Here is a 24,475-nt window from a genome sequence, read left to right on the forward strand (position 1 = left end):
TGCTGCTCAGCATGAAGCGTCTCCAATGGCCAGCCTGTGGCAGCTGCGTGGAAGCACTGTGACTGGCTGGCTGCTGCCGAATGGGATGCATAAAAAAACGGATTTTGACCTTCATAAACTTTTGACAGTCCAACTTAGCACCACTGTGTGTGCCTTGTATGTAACAGCCCTCCCGAACGCATGTGTTAAAGCAGCCACTGATAATAAACAGAAAAACGTCATCCGTTTTTTGTTGTTGTTGCTGCACAGTCCTAAGTGGTGCTCCTAACTTTCTCTTGATAGCATGGGTCCAAAAAAGAGAGGAGCGAGGAAGAGGAAAACCGAGGAGGCTTTGGAAGGAGAAAGTGAGGCAGACCCTGCGGAGAAGGAGGCAGAGCAGAGAGCAGACAGGAGGAGGAAGGAGCGTGGGAATAAGAAGTACATCGGAGCTCATGTTGGCATCCAAGGTAAGCCCTCATGTCATCCTGTTAGACTCTCCTAAAGTGATTACTACATTAAAAACACGTTCAGTTATTGTGCTGTATCTTCATTTCCCTCCAGGTGGGATATGGAAAGCAGTGGAGTCCTGCACAGAGATGGGTGGCAGCAGTTTCGCCCTGTTTCTGGGCTCCCAGCGGTCCTGGAAGAGGCCCGCACTGGACCAGACAGCTGCAGCCAAGTTTAGGGAGCAATGTTCCCTACAGGGGTATGACCCAGCTCACATCCTGCCTCACGGGTCCTACCTGATGAACTGTGGATCTCCTAAAGAGGGTTTGTCAGACACTGATTGATGTCTCCTGCAGATTCTGTCCTTGACTTTTCTCCCTGGCTCTCTCACACTGCTGCTCTTGTCTTGTGCTGGTTGTTTAATCTCTTCCAACTGTGTCTTGTCTTCTCTTCTGTCTGGTTTGCGTGCCCATGTTGCACACAGATGTGTTCGAGAAGAGCCAGGCCCTGCTGGTGGATGAGCTCAGTCGCTGCAGCCTCCTGGGCCTCAACCTCTACAACTTCCACCCCGGCTCGTCCCTGGGCTCCATCACCACCGAGCAGTGTGTGGACAAGATAGCAGGAGCCATTAACCACGCTCACCAGCAAACACCTGCTGTGGTTACAGGTACAGGGACAGGGGGTGGGCAAAAAAACAAATACACCCAATATTTTGCGATAGCCATGCAGTTACATGTCTGCAATTGTTGAGACTGTCAACGCTGTTGATACAATTCAAGTATTATTTATATAGTGTATTTGAGCATCTGTTCAAATGAACTTCCTCTTGCTGTGTTACATCATTTTGCTGCATTTGTACCTTGCTTCTGCAGTTCATCAAAGAACTACTGAAAAGCTTAATTCCAAAAGCAGCGGTTTGTCAACTTTAGAGACGTATGCTCATTGTCAGGTTGATAATTTCATTTTGAGTTACAGCTAGACCAGGTTTACGTGCTTAACTGCTTAAAAAACCATCAGTTTTCTCATATGATCCAGTGCTGCAGCACTGTATTAACCCTCTGACTGAAACGCTCTGTTTTAGCTCCTGTCTCTTTAAGGCCTGCCTCCCGAATACCAAGCCTGCTCTCATTGGTCAGCTCACACAAACCTGAGCATGCACCACTAACAACAACAGATCAGCTGTGCTAAATTAATTCTTAGGTGCCAAACTAGCCAATATACATAAATTATGCAAATGTTTGATATGGTGACATAGTGTGATGTCACAAAGTCACGGAATTTGAGGCATGACTCCTGATAAGGCATTTCAGGAGCAGTGTTTTGTTGGAGTTTCTGCAGACTTTGACCTTTTTAACTTGCAAGATCTTTTACATGCACAGAAACATATATAAAACACTGAAGGAAAAGAAAAACAAAAAAGCACAATATGTCTCCTTTTAACCAAGGTCTTATAATACCTTTTATAAAAAATGAATAGTGAAACTTAGAGGTCAAAATGAGGCCAGCTAGTGACTGTTGCTAACACTGCAAAATGATGTAATGTAGCAAGGGGAAATAGTGAGAACAAACCACAATAACATGCTTAACACAGGATAACTGCTTTAGCAAAGAGGAACAGTGGAGAACCTCACTTACAATGACTCACACTTAAGAGCGTATTTTCCCTCAGTAATTACAGTCACTTTAATCTACACCTCTTGACGGCCTTGTCAAGCAGAGAACATTATGTGCCTCATTGACATGGCAACTTACTGCAAGACAATGCTTTATAGTATATGAGTGTCAGTATAGTGAGGAAAACATTTGCAGTCGCAACCAAACCCATTTCACACAAATTCAAATCAATTGTCACAAAAATCACAAATCCCTTTGCACATAATTGATAAAACTGGGCTCTAATACATAACTTTCAATTTGCAGAAGTGACTGCAGGCTTGACACTGGTGTTACATTACTTGTGATTCATGGCACAGACCACAGTCCTTTGACTCGCATACCCCAAATGCCGCCGGTGTGACAAGAATGCACTACAGTGGAAAGCCTGCAAAAACACTGACGCAGTTGCGAAAAACTGCCCTCAGGCTTTGCTTCAGGAATGAAAGAGGGCAGCCAAGCCAATTCTGCATGTGTATCAGGTGTTGTAGCAGATGGGTTGAATGAGAGTGTCTTTTCCTTTTTGCTCCCTGTGTGGTCAGTGTTGGAGAACATGAGCGGTCAGGGCAGTACATTGGGCGGTAAGTTCTCTGAGCTGAAGAGCATCATAGACAAAGTGAGAGACCAGACCAGAGTGGGAGTGTGTCTTGATACCTGCCACGCCTTTGCCGCAGGTGAGTGAAACTCGAGGTTGATCTTCCCGTATCAGATCAAGTCCCTATCAAGTGTCATTCAGCACCATTTCCTCCCTCTCCAGACATGTTTTAACATGTAAATAAATTGCTCTATTTTAAGTAATTTGAGTCTAATATGTAATTTATTTTGTTAAAATCTTTCAAACTCCTTCATTTAAAATCCAGGATCGATAAGTCCAGTTTCCTCATCATGTGTAGGAGCTGAATAGTGGACCAGGTTTGGCATCCAAGCCGTTTATTATGCTCATAGACCTGCCTCTCAAAATCATTGTCAGCGAGCACAGTGGAAATTCCCACTTTGAGCGTGTGAAAACAACCTTCCTGTGTCAAATCTGCACATACAGTATATCATTCTGCACAGTAAAGCTCAAACATTCAACTATAAGAACAAGAAGAAAACACATTTTTGACTGGAGGTGGGCTTTAACGTCACACAATCCAAATTACGAATTAGGATTAGAGCCATGAAATAATACAATTGCAATGAAGGTGGCAAGTTTTGTTCTTCTTTGTGTTAAATTGTTGTTTTTCGTAGGCTATGACCTGGCTGCAGAGGGAGGAGTGAAGGCCATGCTTGACGTTTTTGATCAGGAAGTGGGGCTCTGCTACCTTAGAGCCATCCATCTCAATGACTCCAAAGGTACAGCCAGGACTTTCACACAAAAATATCACATTTATGAAGTCAACTCTGCTGAGTAAACTCTTAACTGTCCTTTCTGTCTTTTTTTTTTTGTTTTTTTGTTTTTGCAGGCAAACTAGGCTGCAACCTCGATCGCCATGAAGACATCGGGAAAGGTCACATTGGAATCTCTGCTTTTCGGGACATTGTCAACGAGCCCAGACTGGACAACATCCCCCTGATACTGGAGACACCTGGACGGTGAGATAAGTGCAGATGCAAGGGGTCTGTCTGTGAACAATGGCTAGGTGTGGTCTTTACATTGGAAATCTAAAAACAGCATATCTTTACTCTTGGGCCGGCTGTGGCTTAGGAGGTATAGCGGGTCTTCCACTAAGTATCTTGGCTAAATACTGATCCCCAAATTGCTCTCTATAGCTTTTAGATCAGTGTGTAAGTGTGTGTGTGAATAACTGAGCATAGAAATATTGTGCAGCGCTATCGATAGGTAGCACTGTATTACTCCTGGAAAAGAGTTCACCATCTATTCTGTTTATGAAGAGCCACTGTCTTTCAAAGTTTTTAATTTCAGATTTAACATGACTGTTATGTCTTTTCCCGACAGGCCAGGATTCGAGTATGCAGAGCAGATTGAACTTCTCTACTCCCTCTGTGAGAAGAAATAGAAAGCACTCTTACTGTTGTATTAGCACTGCTCACACATCTGTTCAGAGAATTGTGTGAAGTGTTTGTCAAGGACCAAAGTGGACGAGTGGTGGAGCCTGAATCTGTTTAGTTGTTTAATCGCTGTGTTGACAGTTTCAGCAGGTTCTGTCTCTGAATGTAAATGACTGAATAAGTGTGTTGTTGCAAGTTTTTATTTGACGTGTGAGGAGTCGTCTTGTTCACAATGAGCCATAAGGGGGCAGCAAGAACACACAAATACAGCACAAACCTGATTTCAGACTGCTCAGTGCTTTGGTGTCAGGTAAATACGAAAAAAAAAATGTATCCAACTTTGTATTTGTTGTTTGACATTTGCTTTAGTGCATTTTAAATTTATGGGACCTGATGTAGTTATTAACTTTAATTTCCATATTTGATCCGTTCACATCAAAAAACCCTTTGTTTCACCCTTATGTACATGGTTGATGCAGGTCTATAGTAAGTACTTACAATGTAAAGCAATTTATTTGAACTTGAGGTCTTCAACTGTAAAAGTATGAATTATATATTTTTCTGAATTAAATCAGTTTGCCATGGCAGTTTATGCATTCAAGGATTGTGATGATTAAATGTTCCCACGCAATTAGGACAGATGCAACAGCCACCAAATGGTGCAATCATCACTACAATTCGATTAACATTGAACTGACAGTTGTCACATATGGATTTATAAGGACCCCCCACAACACAAACACACGGCACTCTCATCCACATTCCCTCTCTAAAATGGTCCGGCTGTTGAATACCAACACATTGGTGCAGCTGTTGACTCCTGGGAGGAGGGCAAATGATTGTAACACCTATTTAAACACCCCATGGTGCAAATAAACATGCACACACACAAGAAAACATTCCCTGCCTCACTTTTTACCCACTCTAAAATGTACTTTTCGGTGAGGTCGCTTGAGGTTTGTATTCTTTTCATGTGCTCTTATACCTTGTCCTATCACTTCTTTGTCTGAGATTATAACATCAGGCTCACAGGATTGTTTTGTTCCCTCTGTTATCTGGGCACTGACACTCTGACCTTGCACTTCTCACCATTGTTTACATGCAACATTAGTAATCTTGGAATTTAAGCTTTAATCTACTGCTGGATAAGAGCATCAAATAAAGTGTAAAATAAGAGCAGGTCCAGACAGTATGTCTTTCAGTGTGGTGTTAACAGAGACAGGAAGTGGAGGTGCCTGGCCCAAGAATGTCTCTGCTCTCAGGTCCCACCCACAGGAAATGCCTGTCCAGGCTGTTTGAGTCAGCGCTGATGGAAAAGAAGTCTCCTGTTAGTGGAGTTTGGCTTCTGACAGAGGAAAGGATGGATGGAGTTTGAGTAATGAGGAGGCTGGTCCTGGTACTTGTGTGCTGTATAGTTTAGATAAGCAGATGTCTGATGGTTTTCAGAGGCGTGCTGGTGATCTGGTTGGGTCAGGGGTTACAACCCAGGGAGGCTGAAGACTAAACAGTGAACACACATTCCTGAACTCTAAATTAATCATTTGCTGGAGGAGGCATGTGGAGGGAACACCAATGGGAATATAAAAAAGCCTTTCCATTCTCTAATTATCTTAAGATGTGTGGTATTAGCTGGGTCTGGTGCACTGTGTGCCCATGTTTTGTGAGCGCCCGTCCTGCGTTTCTTCTCCTCTTTCTCTGTCATTACATTATGCTGTGAATATTTTCCACTGCAGCCTGGAGCCACTGATCTAATTATACAACTTTGTAAATACTTCCAGATATCTTTGGTTAGACTATTTCAGCGTGTTGTGAGTAGCCAACTGATGATCTCTTACTGGACTTGGTTTCCATCGGGCTGATAGCTGCTGTGGGAAATGGACATGAGCCTCTGACGGCCTGCCAAAGAGAAGCTGGAAAGAAATCCCAAACAGTTAAAATGAAGACATTGTTTTTGTCTCCTCAGCGGCTCGGAGGGAAAAAATATTAAAATTGGCATGCATGCACTCCAGTTTTCATGAATTCATAAGCTGTAAAGCTGTTGCGGATAAAAAGACCTCCTATCAGATGACATGTGTGTCTTTGTCTGTAAGACATTTACAGATGGTCCCTTCTCTAATATGGAAATTCTGCAATTTATAAAAATTGACACCTTCCCTTTGGTTTAACTGCTTTTGAAGTGAATTCCACAATATCTCCACCAAATCTAAGGCAGACTATTACTTAAGTACTTAATGTTAACTCTTTCAATATGCATGCACAAACCAAACTCTTGCTTTTGGTTTGCACTCCCTCAATTTTCTATTTTATTCCATTTATTTTAGCTGAGGGGTATGCACTGGCACTAGTCAGTCAAACCACACTCCTCCACTGAACTACTCCACTGGGACCATTGTGGGGATCTGGTCAAGAGTGCGACCAAGCAAAGGGAGGGTGATGTGTTCACTCTTAGACTCTCACAGTCCATACATGGATTTTAACTGCCAATCTTCAGGTTATGAGTCCACCTCAGTGAACTTGGGACTGCAGATTATAAATATGTAATTGTTCTTAGAGGAATATAACAAAAGTCATAGCCATTATTATTACATTACCCACCAACTAACCTACAGTCTTCTTACTTCAAACACAAGTTGCAGCTACACAGCTTGTGCTACTTACTGTAGCCTATTATGAACATTAAGTAATAATTACAACGAAAGTGTAGAATTTATACCAATGATAGATTATAAAAAATACATTCTTACAACAGATGTTCTGGTAGGTGAATTTTGTGACCTTTCGACAGAGGTTGGTTGTTTCCCTCTATCTTTATGCGAAGCTAAGCTAACCGTGTTGGTATTAGCTTCATATTTAGCATAGGCTACAAACGTCAGTGATATCAATCTTTTTATCTAACTCTCAGCAAGAAAGTAAATAAATGCATTTCCCAAAAATGTCCCACTATTCCTGCAACTGTATTTTCAAGTATATTGGTGTGCCAGCAAAAATTTGAGCAAATAACGTTTCTGCAAACCACAGATATGTCCATTTGTACGTGTCATAGGCTATAATATAGCCAAATATATATTTGTAAAAAATGTGTCATATCACTTTCAGTCTTGTATTACCTGACGTTCACAGTCGACAAGGCTGTCAAGCTGGTGACAGCAGTTCATATCCGTGTTTCAGCGTTTCTAAGTATGAAACCACTGGATACTTTGATGCAGGACCACGGTGTTTCAACATTTGTAAGCGTGACACCGTTTAAGGAGACCTCAGAACAATTTCCAGCTGTGTCTTTGCCGACTAAACCGTATATTTTTAATGAGACCAAGTGGGGTTTGTGCCTAAATCTAACCAGAGCATAAGCATCACAGAATTGTGACAAGAGAGAAGTAGAAATCTTAAGTTGCAACATAAAGAAACAGACTAAAGTTTTAACTTGTCTGTGGTTTTGCAGGAACGTACTTTGCAGACATATTCTTAGGTTGAGTATATGTACAGTAAGGGCATATTGTTATTACTGTCAAGGTTGTATTCATACCGCTGCCACTCGGAGTGGCAGAACCTGGATGCTTTGAACATTTATTCATTTTTATGCTTCTTTGCCCGCTTGCTTGCTAGTTTTCACGCACTTTCAATTGCAACACTTGGTGTTAAGGGGTTGTAACTGACTGGGGCGGGTGGGAGGCATGTCCTGTGCTGTCCTGTGCCCTTTTTACTTATTATATTCAGTTTATTTTCATCCTTAACACACGTATGTGCATATATTTATCATTAAATATTTTATTCTTTTGTTTGTTGTTGTTGTTTTTTTTTCAAATTAGTTGACCTACTCTGCGATCTTCCCATGTACCCTACGGTAACAAAGTACTTGTACCCCTGGCTTAGGAATCACAGTGTTATCGCATCACAGTAAAGTAATGCATTACACCCTTACTCCTCATGAGCACAGGTATCTCAAAGCAAACATGGCAGCACAAAGCACCAGGAATTTTTCTATTATGTACAGTATGTCTGAATTTATAAATGCATACATGTGGTGTTCTTGTTTTATATCCTTTATATCCTTAAGTGTGTGTTTTTAGTCTGTTTTTAGAGGCAAACTCCTTTCAGCTGTGTTGACACGGCAATGAAGTACTGAAATGAATTGAAGCTGTTATTTCCTCAGTATAGTAAGTAAAACATCTGATTGGCGTGTGTTGACTCGAGGGAGACGAAGATTAATGTCCAGTTAAACCAATAAAGACAACTGCAGAGAAAAGGGGGAGATGATACAAGAGAAAACAGTGGGGATAGAGAGAGAGAGTGAAAGAGAAAGGAGTGCATGCGTGGCTCTTCTGTTCCAGTGTGGCTTGAGTTGCAGGCTGAGCCAAACTTTATCCGTCCCTCCATACCCACAGTCTGACTGCTGCATCTGCCAGCAGTTCCCCGAGGAGATGCCACACACACTCACACACACAAAGTCCTCTGTATGGCCTGCACACACATGCTCCTACAAGCCTCAAAACTCGCACACGCACACACATGAACTGAAGTGCTCAGAAGAAATAAGAGCTGAAGGGCAGGGTGGAGTCCGTTCTGCTTTCTCAGCAAATCTTTTATTTTTGCACCTCAGCAGCGGCGCAGGCATCATAACTTACCTTCAACATATAGCGTTTCCTTCCCCACTGTGAAAGAAAAAAAGAAATGCTGCGTGTGTTTGTATGCTGTGTGTATTTAAGTAGACCCCTGCGTGGTCAAACTGTGGGTATCCTGTGGCCTGAGTGAGAGTTTTGTAACGAGTGAGCGGCTGTTTAAGACCGAGTGGATGTGACTATAAACAGAAGGGCTGGAGAAGAAGGTTTATGACCAGTGGGCAACAAGCTGGAAAGCGACAAACAATTTGGAGAAGAAATTGCTCCTCGCCCCCACAGCGAGGTCACAGATATATAACATCACACTCTATATAAGGAGACCCGCTGTGGTTCTTTCTCTCATTCCTTCCATTTGTCCTTCTCCTCCTCTCTCTCTCTCTCTCTCTCCCCCTCCTTCCATCCCTCTCTTCCCGTTGGCTCGTGGTGAGGAATGCTACCCAGTGGTGGCTGGGCATCAGGCCACGAGGAGACAGGCAATCAGAGCAGCAGAGCAGGAAAAAGATGAGGAGGAGAGGAGGAAGGACGCAAAGAAGGAGGCTTAATGAAAGAGCGGCGAAAAGAGAGTTAGGATGGACAAGAAGTGCACGAAAGGACATCAGAGATCTTTACCACTGCTAATTGCTTGGCTTATACCTCTCACTGTAGCAGTGGTACGTCTTCTCACCCACCTTTGTCTCTATATGTTGTTGCTTTTTCACTGTGCTCTACATGTCAAGGAAAACCTGGTCCACGAAAAACCAATAAAAAAGACTGAGTGATGTACAGATCCACCTTAAAACAGTTTAAATAGCAGTTGCTGATAAAATATGGAGATACTTTACTGCCCTACAAAGCCAAAGTGCAGTAACTACAATTTTCGTCAAACTTTAGTTATGACTGAAACTGAACTTATGTGTCTTTTAATTTAAATCTTGCTCTATCTTAGAGGAAAAGTGATGCATTCCTACAAAATCTGACCAAAAACCAAGGCAGTGTAGTTACTGCACTCTGCCTTGGTTTTTCTAAGCTTCAGCTGCAGTTACTGTGGTCTGTGACAGCTGTCTATTAAATTAAGTTATATTGTATGACAGCATGTCATTCTAAAAATAGGTTAACATACATTTTACAAAAAGCCTAAATATCAAGCCATCTCTACAGATTTAAACCTCACAAAATATTACTAGAGGATTGCTTGATTTCTTCTTAATTACTCAACTATTTCAACTTTTTGAACATGCAAACATTAAAATGATGTTATATTAGATTTAGATTTTCTTGGGAAGAAGACAAGAAGATTTGTGACCTCACTTTGCCATTGCACTACTTAAATATCTTTATCAGACAAAATGCAGTATCTGCATAGGTCAAATAATGAGTCATGATTTTAAAGACATGAAAATTACTTGAAGAATACTTATTTAATCAAAACATAACTGCTGTCATTTGGCTGGACAGTCAAAAAGCAACAACCCTGAAGTTTGAAAAGGCTGAGCGATCTAAAACATTGATCTTCATAGAGTTGTCATTTTCCAACAGTCATATTGATCACGTAGGCTCAGAGACACATTTCTGTATTTTCTTCAATAATCCACCAACACAGCCACAGTTTTCATCAGTTTTGAATATGTCGCTGGTGGAAAGGAAACTCAAGCCCAGACTCAGGCCCCTTTGTAATTTAAAGCAGGAGCACCCCATGGCTCTGTTCTCTCTCCACTGTCAGTTTTCTATATTTGAAACCTGCACTTTGTTGTCATCATTGTCTCCACCTCTACAGTTCCTCTACTGGGAAATATAGTTGGATCACAAACTAATGGAAAAATTCTATTTTATGACGGAAAAAATTCCATCAAGTACAGTACCTTATTACTGAAATAGAAACATGATGAAACTATACAGTAAAATAGATTTCTCTGTTATCCTCAGCCTCCACTTCAAAGCTACCACAACCAGTACTTTCATAATGACAACAATATGTAATGTTAAGCTGCCAGTTGTGTTGTTGAACCCATAGATAATTATCACTCTAAACTTCCCCTTAGTTTTACTGTCTTTTAGCTCATTGTTTTGGTTTACTTGCCTGCAACTTTACTGTTTTGGTTCACTCTCAAGTTCCCAGTGGCCAGCAGCTGTTTTCAGCAAAAAATACTCTACTATACCCACTGTACATTACAATCTCAGCAACAGACAAACAAAGTTAGCAACTAGCTGGTGTTTGCTGGATGTCTGAACAAGCAACAGTTAGCTAATATGTTAGCCGTATCAACCTATAAATGAACAATATGTCAATTTGTGTGTGCAGCTAGTTACACTGCCGCAAGTGGCAAAAAAGAGAAACTTTTGGAGCAACAGTCTTGTTAGTTTGAAAACATCTGTTACCAGAACTTTACCTAGACTGTAATGCCACCACAAATATATCCAAGCAATAACAAACACCAAGAATGTAACAAATACCTACTCTTAACCCTGTTTTTCCTCATCATACTGAAATAGAAACTTCAGGCAGCAGACTCTCCACTCACTCTACTATTTTCACACTTACATCCCGGCTGCTGCAGCTCCACTCACACTGTCATTTAGATGCCACTGAACCAAACATAGTGAGAACTAATTACAGTGAGGTGAGTGAAATGACACTGACACGGCCGCCCCACACAGACGGCCTTACGTCAGCATTCACTTGTTGACAAATGTGTGAAAACACTCAGAGAGCATGTACTGGTGCATGGTTTCTGGTTAGCATGTTTTTGCTCACGCTTTGAAAAAGACACATATAGGTGTGTGTGTGTGTGTGTGTGTGTGTGTGTGTGTGTGTGTGTGTGTTTTTTTGTACTCTGAGGAATGTCAATGTCTGACCTGTGTGCTCTTTGTGTATGGATGATTGACCTGGAAGACCGACCCATGTGTGTGCTGGCCTCTCTCTCTCTCTCTCTCACACACACACACACACACACACACACACACACACACACCCTGACCTCTCTTATGTCGGGGCCTTGGTCACCACCATACAATGGATTAACAGTGTAAACACATCGTACAGTTTATATAAGAGTCTCTGTTATCACACCTTCAGATTCACAGGCTTTGAGGAGAGAATCCATACTCTCAGCCTAACACACACACACACACACACACACATGGAGTACAGAAAACAGCATTGCTCTGCCACATACCTCCAGTCTGTAAATAGCCTCCCTTCCTCTGTATCATTCCATTCCTTTGCATCTTTTGACAGCCGGTGTGAATCCATAAATCATTCAGATCTCAGATCTCGAGACACCCAGCTGACCTGAAAGGTGACATGGCCGAGGTCACAGGCTGAGACATGGACATTGTGGTCAGGAACCCATGCTGGAGTCCAAGTAGTTTAAATGTGGTTTGCAGAGGCTCAGTAGGCTATAATAGCTCAACAGCCCAAACTGTGCTGCATAAAGCAGCAAAAAGATGTCATTTTTAGACAACTGCAACCGCAGACCTTTCCAAATATGATCATAAAGTTTGCCACGATAATCAGTTGAGGGTAGATGTGGGTGTATATCCATGAAAATCATCATGTATAATTAGAAGAAAAGTTTTTTGTTTCTTTAAAGAGCAACTTTACCTCGTGTGTTTCAACTTCTCACTGTGCTGCAGTGATGTAGAAGTGTTCTCCAGGGCGTATCAGTGTACTGTGACATCACTGTTGGGTGCCTTTGACATGATGAGCATATCCAACCTTCTAATGTCATGTTCAGTCAGTATGGACGCTGTGGTAGTGTTGGTTGGAGCAGTTCACAATTTGCTTTTTTATGACGAAGCTTTATGTAAAAGTTGTGATTTGAGTTGTTTGTTACCACTTTTTTGTCCTTTATATGTGTAAAACTTACTGTTTTTCACATATCAAGCCATTATTTTCTGTTTGGGGCCCAGGATTGGTTCAGAAACTTGTACTTTTGGTCACTCTGACACACAACCAGACATCAGTTGGTCTGGTCATTGTCTAAATAGAATTTTAGAGGCTCCTGAACCCTAAAGAAGTAATCACTGTGGTCGAATTTAAAGTTCAAAAAGGGACTTTAAAACCTCACCAATTAAAATATGCTGTGTATTGTGCAAACACGTGTTTGTGTGTGTTACTTTAAAACTAGGGTTGGTAAGAAATCTATTAACATCCTGACAGCAATCAATAAATCAAATGCTCTAGGCCTCCAATAAGCCTATCCAGTCATTGTATTCGGTTCAAATGAAATGATTGGACAGCCTACGGTGCATGACCAGAAGGCTCAGTGTGGATATATTGCTAAAGTTATTCTCAAGCTAGGCGCCCAAGAATGACAGAGAATGTGCAGGCTAAATTTCCCAACACTAACATACTAACAATGGTCCACAGTAGCGACAGACTGTTGTTCAGCAGCTAACTCAGTAACCCCCTGAGTCAAAGAACAGAGCATCTGCAGAACCAACAGCCTCATCCAGCAGCTAACCCAGTTAGCACAAAACACACCCAAAGCAAAGAGTAATAACTGCTGGGCCAGTCTTTTTAGACTGTGGTACGTTCATGATGGCTATTTTGCTTGTGTTTATAAGATTTTTGTATTCAACAGAATTGTTTATGAATGTATTCATTAGACTGTGGAGCACAAAGAACTACACACACTTCTCCCAGCTGGCCAACGAGAGCGTCAGAACAGTCTGTCTAGTCTGGCAGTTGATGTGTTTTAGAGGAGAGGCTCTATAGGGAAGCCTGAAGAGACACTTTCAAAATGTAGCTCGCTTTTGCTGGTTTCTACAATCTTACCCACCCCAGCTTTAAGTATGTGCACACTTTTTTCACACGTGTAATGTTTCCATGCACTGTATGTGGATGGATGTACACCTGTGTAAGTGTGTTCTACATAGATGAATGAATGGACAGAAAGTGAACATCCAGCATAGTGAGAACATTTCCCTGCTTCTCACTATGGAAAGGGAAAAATTTAGGTTAATGATTTTGATTGGGTCTATAATGAGGGTTTAAGTTTAGCTATTTATTTAAAGGGAAGATCAGGACAGTCAATTGTACTGTTATTGGAACATCCTCGTACAGTAGTGTGCGTGATTAAGAAATAGGACAGGGAACATGACGGTCTTTGCCGGGGTCTCTGTGTTTGTGGTGTGTGTATGCATGCGCCCGTCTTAGTGCGTTTTCCTGTTTTAGCCTCACATGGACATAAAGTGTGGTCTCACAATAGCCCATTGTCCCGTCTCCCTACACGCTTCCTGTCAGGTCAGAATTCACGGAAATAAGGACATAGTGCAAACAAACAGCGGCGGCTACAGCTCTCTCTCCACCGACTGTCGGGCCCTCCAGGAGGAACCTGGCTTTGACTCCGGGGGTGGGTGGTTGCGTTCCTGCCAGGAAGCTAATCAGCGTCGCATCCCAGTTTAACGCATGTAAAAGATCCACATCTACAGTATGCATGTGTGCACTTGAATGTGGAGTGATGGGGACTGGAGCAGGAGGTGGTGAGGGGTGGAGTGCAGAAGGGTTGGGGTTTGAGAGACTAAACCAGGAATGGTGGGGATTTTCCAACAGAGGGCTTTATGGTTTACAGTGTATCAAATAGAGCGTGATTACACTTACAGTATGCTGGTTTTCTTTGGTGGGAAACTTTTCACATTTTTAGGTTTGGGAGCATATAGTCGAAACATGATCACTCTCTTTTTCAGCAGCCTGGGTTAAAAAAGTAAATCTCCCTTTCAATGTTGGCATAGTTATTACAGAAAACTGCTACGTAAAGAGTTTTACACCTTGAACCATAGATGTGACCTTACAACAGCTGACTCACACCTGTGTAATGTAACAGCTAGCCTGGCTCTGATTTGAGCTTCATACCACCACCTCTGAAGTGCATAGTTAACATGTTTGTTTGTACAAGAACAAGATGAGCGATAACAAGATGACAAGATAAATCGTTACGGGGGGTTGTGTTCCTGATTATTTGTCATGTCATGTCAGATGTGGTAACCTCTGGGAGGCTCTGCAGGTCATTTTCGGGATATAATCTGTTAATTCATGTTCTTCAGATGTGTTGTCATGTTGATTTTAACTTACCTTTGAAGAAAGTCAGGCTGGCTCTTTCCCTGGCTTCCTGTCCTTATGCTAAGTTAGACTAACCAGCTACAACTACTGCCCGTTGCTTTATATGTAGCGTGCAGACATTGTTGAGTTGCATCGCTCTTCTTATCTAACTCCTGGTGAAAAAGCGTATGAGGCATACTTTAATAATGTCTAACTATTCACTACTAATACTACTTTAACCTGGACTACTTTAAGCTCCTGAGCAAAATAACAGATTTACAATTTAACAATGTTGAATGTGAAATTCCAGTCCAAGTCACTCATTATAACAGCCAGACAGCAGGCTTCATAGAGGTAATCAATGAAGGTTTTGAGTCAGATAAGATGTTCAGGTACTCGTCTCTATCATCTCTGTCTGTAGTCTCATTTAACTCATGCAACTTAAATGTGTATGAATAAACTTTACAGCTTATATCAAGTGGGCCAGGTAACACCATCAATCTGTGAGTGTATTTGTGCCTATGTGCCTGCATGCTTGGAGTCCAAGCACGGTGCTTACTGAAGACCACTATAACCACTGGATTTTCCTTTGATCAGCTTTTTTCATCCACTGTGTGTTTAGAGGACTTATGGACTGCATGTGTGTTCTTGTGTGTGCATGTGTGCATGTGCAACAGGTTGAGGGGTTTCTGTGTCGGTGTTATAACTGCTTTTGTGTGTACATGCATATTTTCCTACAGAAGTAAGGATGACTGGACTAAATATTTTATGGCACGTTTTTTCTTTCAAAATGTTAATTTCTTGCCTGTAAATTGAAAGAGCCTGAACATTTTTACATATATTTCAGAGGCTAAAGTAGCTAAAATTGCTAGTTACAGCTGAAAGTAATCTGTAATCTTAAAAAGGAGCACTTAACAGACATGCACTCATGCATACACATTCACTCTACACATATACCAAACATAATACTCACATCCACATGAGCACACATGCACAAAAACACACGTGTGCTGCCAAATCCACAGACAGACTGGGGAGCGAAGGCTGGTTCAGGAAACACACTTGATGAAAACAAGACATTTGGGATTTTTTTCAGTAAAATAGTAAAACAGCCCCTCCTGAACACATAAGTCAACCAAAATCCTAGACGAAGGGAGAGAGGGAGTGAGAGCGCCAGCACCTGTGTCCACTGCAGACTCCCTAGACGGACGTTTGGTTCCAGACTCCTGAAAAACACAGTAGCTGCTGTTATTCTAGGAGTCAAATTAGCGGACGGGCCGCCGAAGGTTGGAGAGGCCTAATTTAAACCAGTCTGGTCTCTGGGGAGCAGATCATGCCGCAGAAACAGGATTTACTAACTGGGACTCAATCGCTGTTTTAATGTGCACCGCTGCGATAAAAACGAGGATATTACTCAGACTGAGAATTTGAATTTAATTAAGTTTGGTTTTGTTTGAAAGTGAGAAATTTGTGCTTTAAAAACAGTCTGTTGGCAGGCAGATCGTCTGCTTCGGTGTCCAAAACTCACACAAAGGACACTGGGACACTCAAAGGCATAGCTGGATTTTTGGGGGATTTTACTCTTTTCCTACTTTACCAGTGAGAAGAAGTCATGTCTGCTTTCTTAATGTCTCAGCATGTACTATTCATGGCATGCTGAATGATGAGATCAGTCTGTTTTAGCTTAATCCACGCATGTTTATAGGATCAAGTAGCGGCATTGTAATAAAACTCTACCAAAACACGACTATTCCTGTAAGTACACACATTATATACAGTACATAACTCTCTAATGTGGCTGCACAGTTTGGGAGTAAGACCTTTTTCCAAACCATTACTTATAATTTCAGAGGGCTGTTGTTCATTACCTGAAAATGTCTCTGGTCTCAAATGAAAATATATTACAGTTCATGGCTGGCTCAGTGGTGATTTTCTTTGAAAATTACTTTGGTAATTGGTTGAATTTCTTGGGCTTGCTGCTGGAAATGTTTCCAGCATATCTGGCAGGCGTTTGCGCTGTGTGAAAGTAATTTCCTGGAAAGACATCCCCACGTTCTGACTGTGAAAAAGTCATCCTGTTCTGACACACCAACTCACTCCCTACACATCTTCCTCCTCTTGTCCTCCAGCCTCCCTTAATCTGTCTTCCGAAAACTGTTTCTCCTCGATCTCATCGTCTGGTTTTTAGAGCTCACCTTGACATAAGATGCTTTGAATTGACTGTTTGCGAAGCCCCACACCCCTTAGTTACTTTTTCACCTCTTGCCAGCCTGCCCATTCTCTCACGGCACATTTCCATTCTCTCACACAGTTTACAACAATAACAATGGCACATTTAGCGCTAAACTCTTGGTTATTTTTTAAACAGTCATTATTCATTTTCGTCAGAAGTAGACAAAAGCACGCTCTCATTTCTAGCCAGCTATTTCAGATTTTGCCAGCTTAAATGACATCTCTTGGTAGCAGATTTTATCAGCTGCAGCTAGCTCTCAAATGTTTCAAAAAACAGGGACTGGAGGGTGTGCTCCAATTATCAGGGTATCACGTTGCTCAGTCTCTCGGGAAAGCTTATGCCAGGGTGTTGGAACAGTGGACCAGCTTTTTACCCTTTCAAGGCTGTTTAGAGGAGGTCATGGAAGAGGACGTATGACCTTGTCCTCTAGTCAATCCTGTGGGGGGAAACTGCAGGAGTTTAGGGTACTGTTGTTGAGTGTTTTGGACCTCATAATCAGTGGGTGTTGGACTGCACCGGGTTTGTCCCTCATCACAGATTCTGTTAATGATTTTTATAGATCTCAAGGCGCAGCCAGGGAGAGGAGGGCATCAGGTTTGGGGACTCTAGAATTGCTCTTCTGCTCTTTGCAGATGATGTGGTTATGTTAGCTTCATCAGACCGTGATCTTCAGCACGCATTGAAGCAGTTTGCAACCAAGTGTAAAGAGGCTGGAATGAGAGACAGCACCTAAAAGTCCAAAGCTTTGGTCCCCTGCCAGAATACAGTGGATTTTTGGGCTCACCCTTAGAGATTGAGTAAGGAGCTTAGACAACTGGAGGGAGCTCAAAGTAGAGCTGTCAAAAGAGAAGTCCTTTGATTGGAAAATCACTGTTCAGGAGAGAGGTTTAGTAAACGGTCAATTCCCTTCTCCCCTGCGGTCAGTGTAGTTCATAAATATCCATGACAAACAATTCTGCTTGCTCAATGTTTAAAAGGAAAGCAATTATTGTCCTTGTTCCTGAACAAAATGCTGTGCCTCAGGCCAGCAGCTGCAGCACAAAACACATTATCTGCACACTCCAGCTGACAAAGATCATGGCTGAACTTTGCCTGTTCCAGACACCACTTGGAAGGATTCACCGAGACAACAAGCCACAGACAAATTGGTTGAGGCCAGTAGAGCAGCTTTGACATTTGCGGAACAAAACGTAAATCACAGTGAAAGGGTCAACAAGCGCGTCAGACGCTAACGCTTGTCGTCACACACCTACTTATGAGGCAGGCTTAAGGATTGATTTCAGACCAAAAAAAACATGTATTCTCACAATCATTGCAACCACTGGTGGTCATAGGGAAAAGATCTGACCCTAAAAACCAACCCCCTCCTCTTTCTCCGTCACTCTCTCTCTCTGTTGTTTTCCCTCTAGTTGGATATAATTACCCCTTCATCATGCTCGGGAAAGCAAAACAGTGATCTGTATCTCTATATAGGAATGGTGGCCCAGTCTAAACACAGCCGCTGTGTTGCCGTGCATACGCATGTGTGCGTGTGTGAGATGGGATATAAAAAGAAGCAGATCTCAGCGTGCATCACCAGTAAGTGACACATGGAAGTGGGTGTCTCTGTCTGTGTGTTTTCGTGCAATAACATGAAATGTAATTTGTGTGTCAGTACACATCACCAGGTAGGCAATGGGCATGTCTGGGAACCTGTTTGTGGTTGCACCAGTTGAAGATGGGGAAACACACACACACACACACACACATACACACACACTTACACGCATCCTTGCCATCAGAACAATGTCCACTTCAGGTTCATTACACTATAAAAGCTTTTCCAAACAAGCAAATGCCAAAGTGGGAGTGTTTCGCCACAGAGTCACTCAAGTGTGTGTTGTGTGTTTGTGTGCGACTCTCAAAGGGACTTGACACAGGGCTGCCCAGAGCTATGAGAACTGGTGCTCGGTTCTCCCCTCGTGTGTTAATCAGAGAAGAGTGATGAAAGTTCCTGAAAGAGAATAAATCAGCGTTTAACAAACAAGAAGGGAATTCGAGGACTCCGTATGGTCAAACTGGTCGGACTAGGAGGAACAAAAGGTCAAACATAAAGGTGGCAGGGCGTCGAAACTCACACGTCTTGGAATCACTCGGGTTCAAGTGAGAGATGTACGAGTCGTGAGAGAGTTGGAGGGAAAAAAAGAGCAGCGTAGACCAAGAAAAATGAAAAACAGAGGGGGAGATTGTGAAAAAGCACTAAATTTGTAATCTTGCCTCCCTTCGGAGACCCAGATCTGAACGGCATCCAAAAACTTGTGAGCTTTTTTGAACAAATAGCTGACATGCCTCGGAACAGAGGTTGTTTATCTTGGGATGGAGTGAAGGGGAGAGAGAAGAGGGATGCAAGGAAAGCATGGGAGAGAGAGGAAGGGGGGGGGGGGACAGGAACAGAGAGATGGACAGGAGGATTTGAGATTGTGCAAAAGAAATAGAAGAGAGAAAGAAGAGAGATGAGATGCATGGGAACCAGGCTTTTAAAAAAAAACAAATGACAGTTTCGGCAGATCTACAGGAATAATATTTTGCTTCTCAAACTCACAGCAACAAAGACCCAAGCAGCCTAAAAATCAAGACAACCAACAGGTCCAAACAGAGACTTAATGTAAGAATGTGTGAAGTCAAGACATGTCAAACAGTGCTTCAAACACACCAGTAACAAAGTGGTTTGGAAAGACAGACGAGGACTGGACAACACCACGGAGTCTGCAGGAGAATAAGTGACAGACATAAAAAAAAAAAAAGTTGTACAAAACTAATTTTTTAGTTGTAGTATCTTGAAATGCTGAAGTGCTGAAATCATTACAGATAACATATCAGCTAAGATAACAGCATTTAAAAGCACTGACTGAACAATTAGATACAAAAGACATTTTTCAACTAAGGAGTCATGACACAATGAAAATACACACCACTGTAACAAGAGGACTGTTCACAATTTACTACACAAACACTTCAAATATAGACCTATTAGCAAGGCAAACTTAAAAGCAGCCCTTAGTCACTGTAATGACTCAGGCATTCAAACATTTTTAAACGTGTATGAGGTTGGATTAAGTCCATGATTGAACCAAAGCCAAAAACAAAGGAAAGGAAATCTCCAAAATATTAGTAAAAGAAAGTCTTGAGAAAAGGTGTAACTGTAGCTTAAACCTGCTTTAATGGGAACAACGCAACAAACATTTTCACCTTGTATGTTTGTTACGGATAGCATGTTAGCTAACAGTTGCACATTTACACACCCAGCAGGCACAAAGCAACGTTAGCATTCAACTGGATATGGTGCTTGGTTTTTAACTCCGCTCCACTCCAACATTAACTCCGCTTGAGGCTCAGTTTTGGTCTCCACCAATGCTGGAAACTTGACAATGAACCAAAACAGTAAAGTTGCCTGCAAGAAAACCAAAACAATGAGCTAAAACTAAGGGGAAGTTTAAAGTTAAGTGATAATTATCTGTGGGTTCGACAACACAAGTGACAGCTTAACATTACATATTGGTGTCATTATGAAAGTATTGGTTTCCGTTTACCAAGATGGAGGTAAATCTGGAGCTCGGAGATTACTTTTTAATATTTTCAGTACTAAAGTGTGAATTTATCTTCACTTCTGTTTATCAACTTGACTCCAGCTGTGATCCACGGAGGTGACCTCCATTTTCGGGTTTTTGTGTACTGTAATGTTGACTTCAAACTGGAGCTGGAGGGGAAATGTTTACTTCATGAACATAATGTTACAGAGAGTAGAGGGGGAAAGAAGAAAGAGAGCCACAGTCTGTGGTGAGTGCTGAGTTGAGTGATTGACCTGAATTCAAACACACAGACACACACAACCTTGGTTTGTGCTGTGCTCACTAGCTTACAGCTAATGTACAGTAAAGTCACCTGGCAGGGCGCTGGTGGTGAATAAACCATTAAACAACCACTATTGCTACCTAAAATCTATCTGACATGACTTGGGCACAAATGTTCACAGACAAGGTAATGTTTTAGTTTTATTCATGTTGTGTTTAGTCTTGTTTGCCGACTTCCTTCCTCACTCTCTGACTCACTCTAGGAAGTTAGAACAGGCGACCAAATGAAACGCACCGTTACCTTCAGTAAACTTGTGGATTTCTCTGAGTTTGAACATTTGTGGAAACATTTGGGATACTGTAACTCAATAAAATGTATAACAAAAGATCTTTTTGGGGCATTTTAATGCAGACTTGTTACATATTTTATGTTGTTGTTTATTCTACATTTTTTCTTTTTGTCAAAATCCCAAAATAAAGACAAAAAACAACAATGCATTAGTCTGTCTCTCAAAATGTTTTGACTTCCTTACTCTATTTGTGGCTCTTTCTCTTCATCTTTTAAAAAAAAAAAAAAAAAAAAAGGTTACAAATATATACTGTAGTTTCCTTAATAAGATGGGGATTAATACACATTAGGTGCTTTTGTGGGTGCATCACCATCATAGTGTATGTGGGATTGACTCAACTACAGTGCACATGTTTATGTTGATGATGGAAATGTCAACCAGTGTGACAATGTGGCTGATCAATGTGTTTTCAATTATTCAACAGCGGGGGTTGTCCAATGGTAAAGAGGAACAAGCTATATCAGGCTTTGGCTAAACAAACAATACTGGTTAGTAAGAATAGTTCCATGTTTCCGTCTCTTCAAAGGATTTGTTGACAATACAAATAAATATAGCATATCACCAGCCTTACTCTTTGACAAACACATTCATATTTGTTTAGCGTGCCAGCTGTTTGCATGCATCCTGAGGTGTTAGCTGGTGGTTATCACGGGGAATGTTTTGTAAAACCAGTACAAATCTGTATTTTCTGTAAGAAAAAGAGCTTGTTGATTCTGAAAGGAAACTGGATGCCAACTTTTTTGCCACCTTTGCCAGAAAATCTGGAAATTTGTTCAGCAAACATCCAAAGTGAATGTTGCCTTGTGAATCTGCTGAAAGCACCGTGCAGCCTGGCTGCTGACAGTGTCAAACCAGTGTCTGTTGGAGAGGCAGTGCCAACACTTCATGCCCGAGAAGTGTGGGCATAGGTGGTGGCTGGAGACAAGACAGACCAAATACAGACATGCTGTTTGACACACACCGCCATGGAATTCACACACACACACACACACACACACACACACACACACACACACACAGGCAGACACTAATCCTTTAGATGCCCTCCAGTACTGTATATACAGATTAGAGGTGGGTATTAGACAGTGTCTGTGCTTAAAGGACACCATTCAGCTCCTTTGTCATGAAAAAAGCAATGAGTCATCTGATGCTATAATGATACGGTGGATTAAACAATTAAATGAGTCATACTGAACACAATTGAAGGCACAGTCCTCAGAAAAGGTGGACCCTGATTGGCTGACAAGAAAACCTGTTGCCCCCCCTAAAAAACCCACACATCCCAGACCAATCAGTAACAAGTAACAAGGCTTTGTTTTGTCATTTCCAAACACTAAAACAGACAAACAGCACATTCCCTAAAATTTCAACAAAGTCCTGTCAGCGTGAGATGTTGTTCATGAGGGGAAGACAAAATGACTGAATGGACAATATGGTGACCAAGAGGTGAATCTAGTGATTGAACATGACCTTGTTCAAATGTAGCAAAGTGCCCTGATTGGATAGATTTTAGTAATACATTACTGATTGATGCCAAGTATACTGGATTCATAAGGAAACTTCCCTTTAGTGAATGTTGAAAATGGAATAACTGCAAATTTAACCATTTAATTAAAATATTCATTTTTTAAAAAATCTTTCACAACATGAGTCAACAGAGACTGTTAGCTGCTGCGCGATGAGGAAGGGTGTTGTCTGAAACAGTGAGGGATGGTGGTTTTCCCGATGGTGTGTGATTGTGTTTACTTCCGCCTGCCTACGTGTGAGCTCGTAAGTGTGTGTGTGTGTGGTATACTGCAGGGAAGTACTGTAGCACTAAGAGGTGGCATGTGGCTGCGGTGTGATCGGTCGTGGTATACGCTGGCAAACTTACCGGCCACCTCGGAGCTTTAACGACAGACAGACCTGTTGGAAGCCTTTGAGGACGGGGTGAGGATGCTTCTGTTCCTGTTGATAAGGCTCTGTTTCCTGTTGGACAGGTCAGCAGTGGGACCACTGGCATGTGCACTTTATGGGACTACATCTCTGACGACTGTTGTTCTCCTAGCGTTGAATGAAATTTTGCAGCAGTCAGTCAGTTAAACGAAGTTTAAGGTTGAAACTGTGGAGATTTTTTACGTAAAAATCTACTCACCTCATCAGCATAAGATTAAAAGGTGTGTATGTTATAGAGGAAAATCAATATCTCCCTCTAATGGAAATGCTTTAATGGGGATTCACTATGTTTCATGTATGGTCACTTAAAAGCAACAAACAAACCGTATCATAAGCAGCAACTCGTTAGCCATTTGTCCAATGACTCACTGGACTCTTGATCTGGTTTCCTTTAGTTGAATCATTACACCACAACATGAGCAGACTGACGTCATTTCTTTAAAGCTTTCAAGGGATTTCAGTTCAGTTTTCAAACAGTTACATGGCAACGTGAAACACTGCCCCAAGTGCAGATTTTAGCTTCCATTGTTAGTAAAAATGTGGACAGTTTGACAGCTTTTAACACACAAGAACAACATACATATTCACCTGCCCCCATGTGGGCCTATTGGTAGCCAAAGAGTCTACAGATTATAGCTATATAACAAGGGCAATAACACCTAAAGCAATATTAAACTGTGATTTAAATGCAATAGCTGTTAAAAGTAATATTATATTGTGAATAGGGAACTATGTATTTGCTTTTTTGCATAAAGGTCAACTGAAAGAAACCACTTAATACTTTTCCATTAAACAGCTACAACCAGGCGACATTTAGCTTAGCTTAGCATAAAGACTGGACAAGAGGAAACAGCTAGCATGGCTACATTAAAAAGAAATAGGCCTAGTAGCTCCTCTAAAGAGATATAGCAGATATTATGATATTTCTGTCTAAATTTTATGAAATATAACATGCTCATTAGTGAGTGTCGGCATGCAGATTTGGTTACCTTCGGACAGAACCAAGCTAACGCTAGCTGTTTTCCTGTTTCCAGTCTTTATGCCATGCTAAGCTAAACGTTTCCATAGCTTATACTGTAGCTAGCGTACAAACATGAGTGGTATCATTATTTTTCATGTAAGAAAAGAACAAGCACATATTGGAAAATATCAAAAATGATAACTGCTCATATTAGCCTACCGTGAACAGATGGTTTGTTATCTACAGACCTGCAGTTTCACTTGTGTTAGCCTAGTTTAAGCTATTGGACAAACTGAGTCACCATGAAACAATTTCATAACTACGTGTTTCCCTCTTGCTAAGTGTCAGCAGAGGCTCAGCTGATGAAGTCTGATGATTATCACTTGACAGATTAGAAAAGACGGACGTAAATCACTCCTCAGAATCATAATGAGTCATGTTACAGCGCCCCCTAGTTTGG

At 41.6% G+C, this 24,475-nt stretch overlaps 1 protein-coding gene and 1 long non-coding RNA gene across 3 annotated transcripts; one reads left to right on the forward strand and one right to left on the reverse strand.

The window, feature by feature from the left end:
- The first annotated feature begins 21 nt into the window (after positions 1 to 21).
- Positions 22 to 4,658, forward strand: LOC311250743 (putative endonuclease 4). Its single transcript, XM_084342740.1, has 8 exons — positions 22 to 156; positions 283 to 446; positions 541 to 750; positions 911 to 1,093; positions 2,622 to 2,753; positions 3,310 to 3,414; positions 3,525 to 3,654; positions 4,019 to 4,658. The coding sequence occupies exons 1-8, from the start codon at positions 26 to 28 to the stop codon at positions 4,077 to 4,079; spliced, it is 1,116 nt and encodes a 371-aa protein (XP_084198866.1). The 5' UTR covers positions 22 to 25; the 3' UTR covers positions 4,080 to 4,658.
- An 86-nt stretch (positions 4,659 to 4,744) lies between these two features.
- LOC311250744 lies at positions 4,745 to 24,464 on the reverse strand. Of its 2 annotated transcripts, XR_014621315.1 has the most exons (5): positions 24,235 to 24,464; positions 22,993 to 23,162; positions 11,840 to 11,955; positions 5,907 to 5,981; positions 4,745 to 5,377 (listed from the first exon to the last, which is right to left on the reverse strand). It is a non-coding gene; the product is annotated as an uncharacterized lncRNA (long non-coding RNA). The 2 variants fall into 2 exon arrangements; XR_014621316.1 differs by having other exon boundaries at positions 4,745 to 5,981.
- Positions 24,465 to 24,475: the final 11 nt, after the last annotated feature.

This window comes from Pagrus pagrus (assembly GCF_965226575.1).
Source record: "Pagrus pagrus genome assembly, chromosome: 21".
NCBI lineage: Eukaryota > Metazoa > Chordata > Actinopteri > Spariformes > Sparidae > Pagrus > Pagrus pagrus.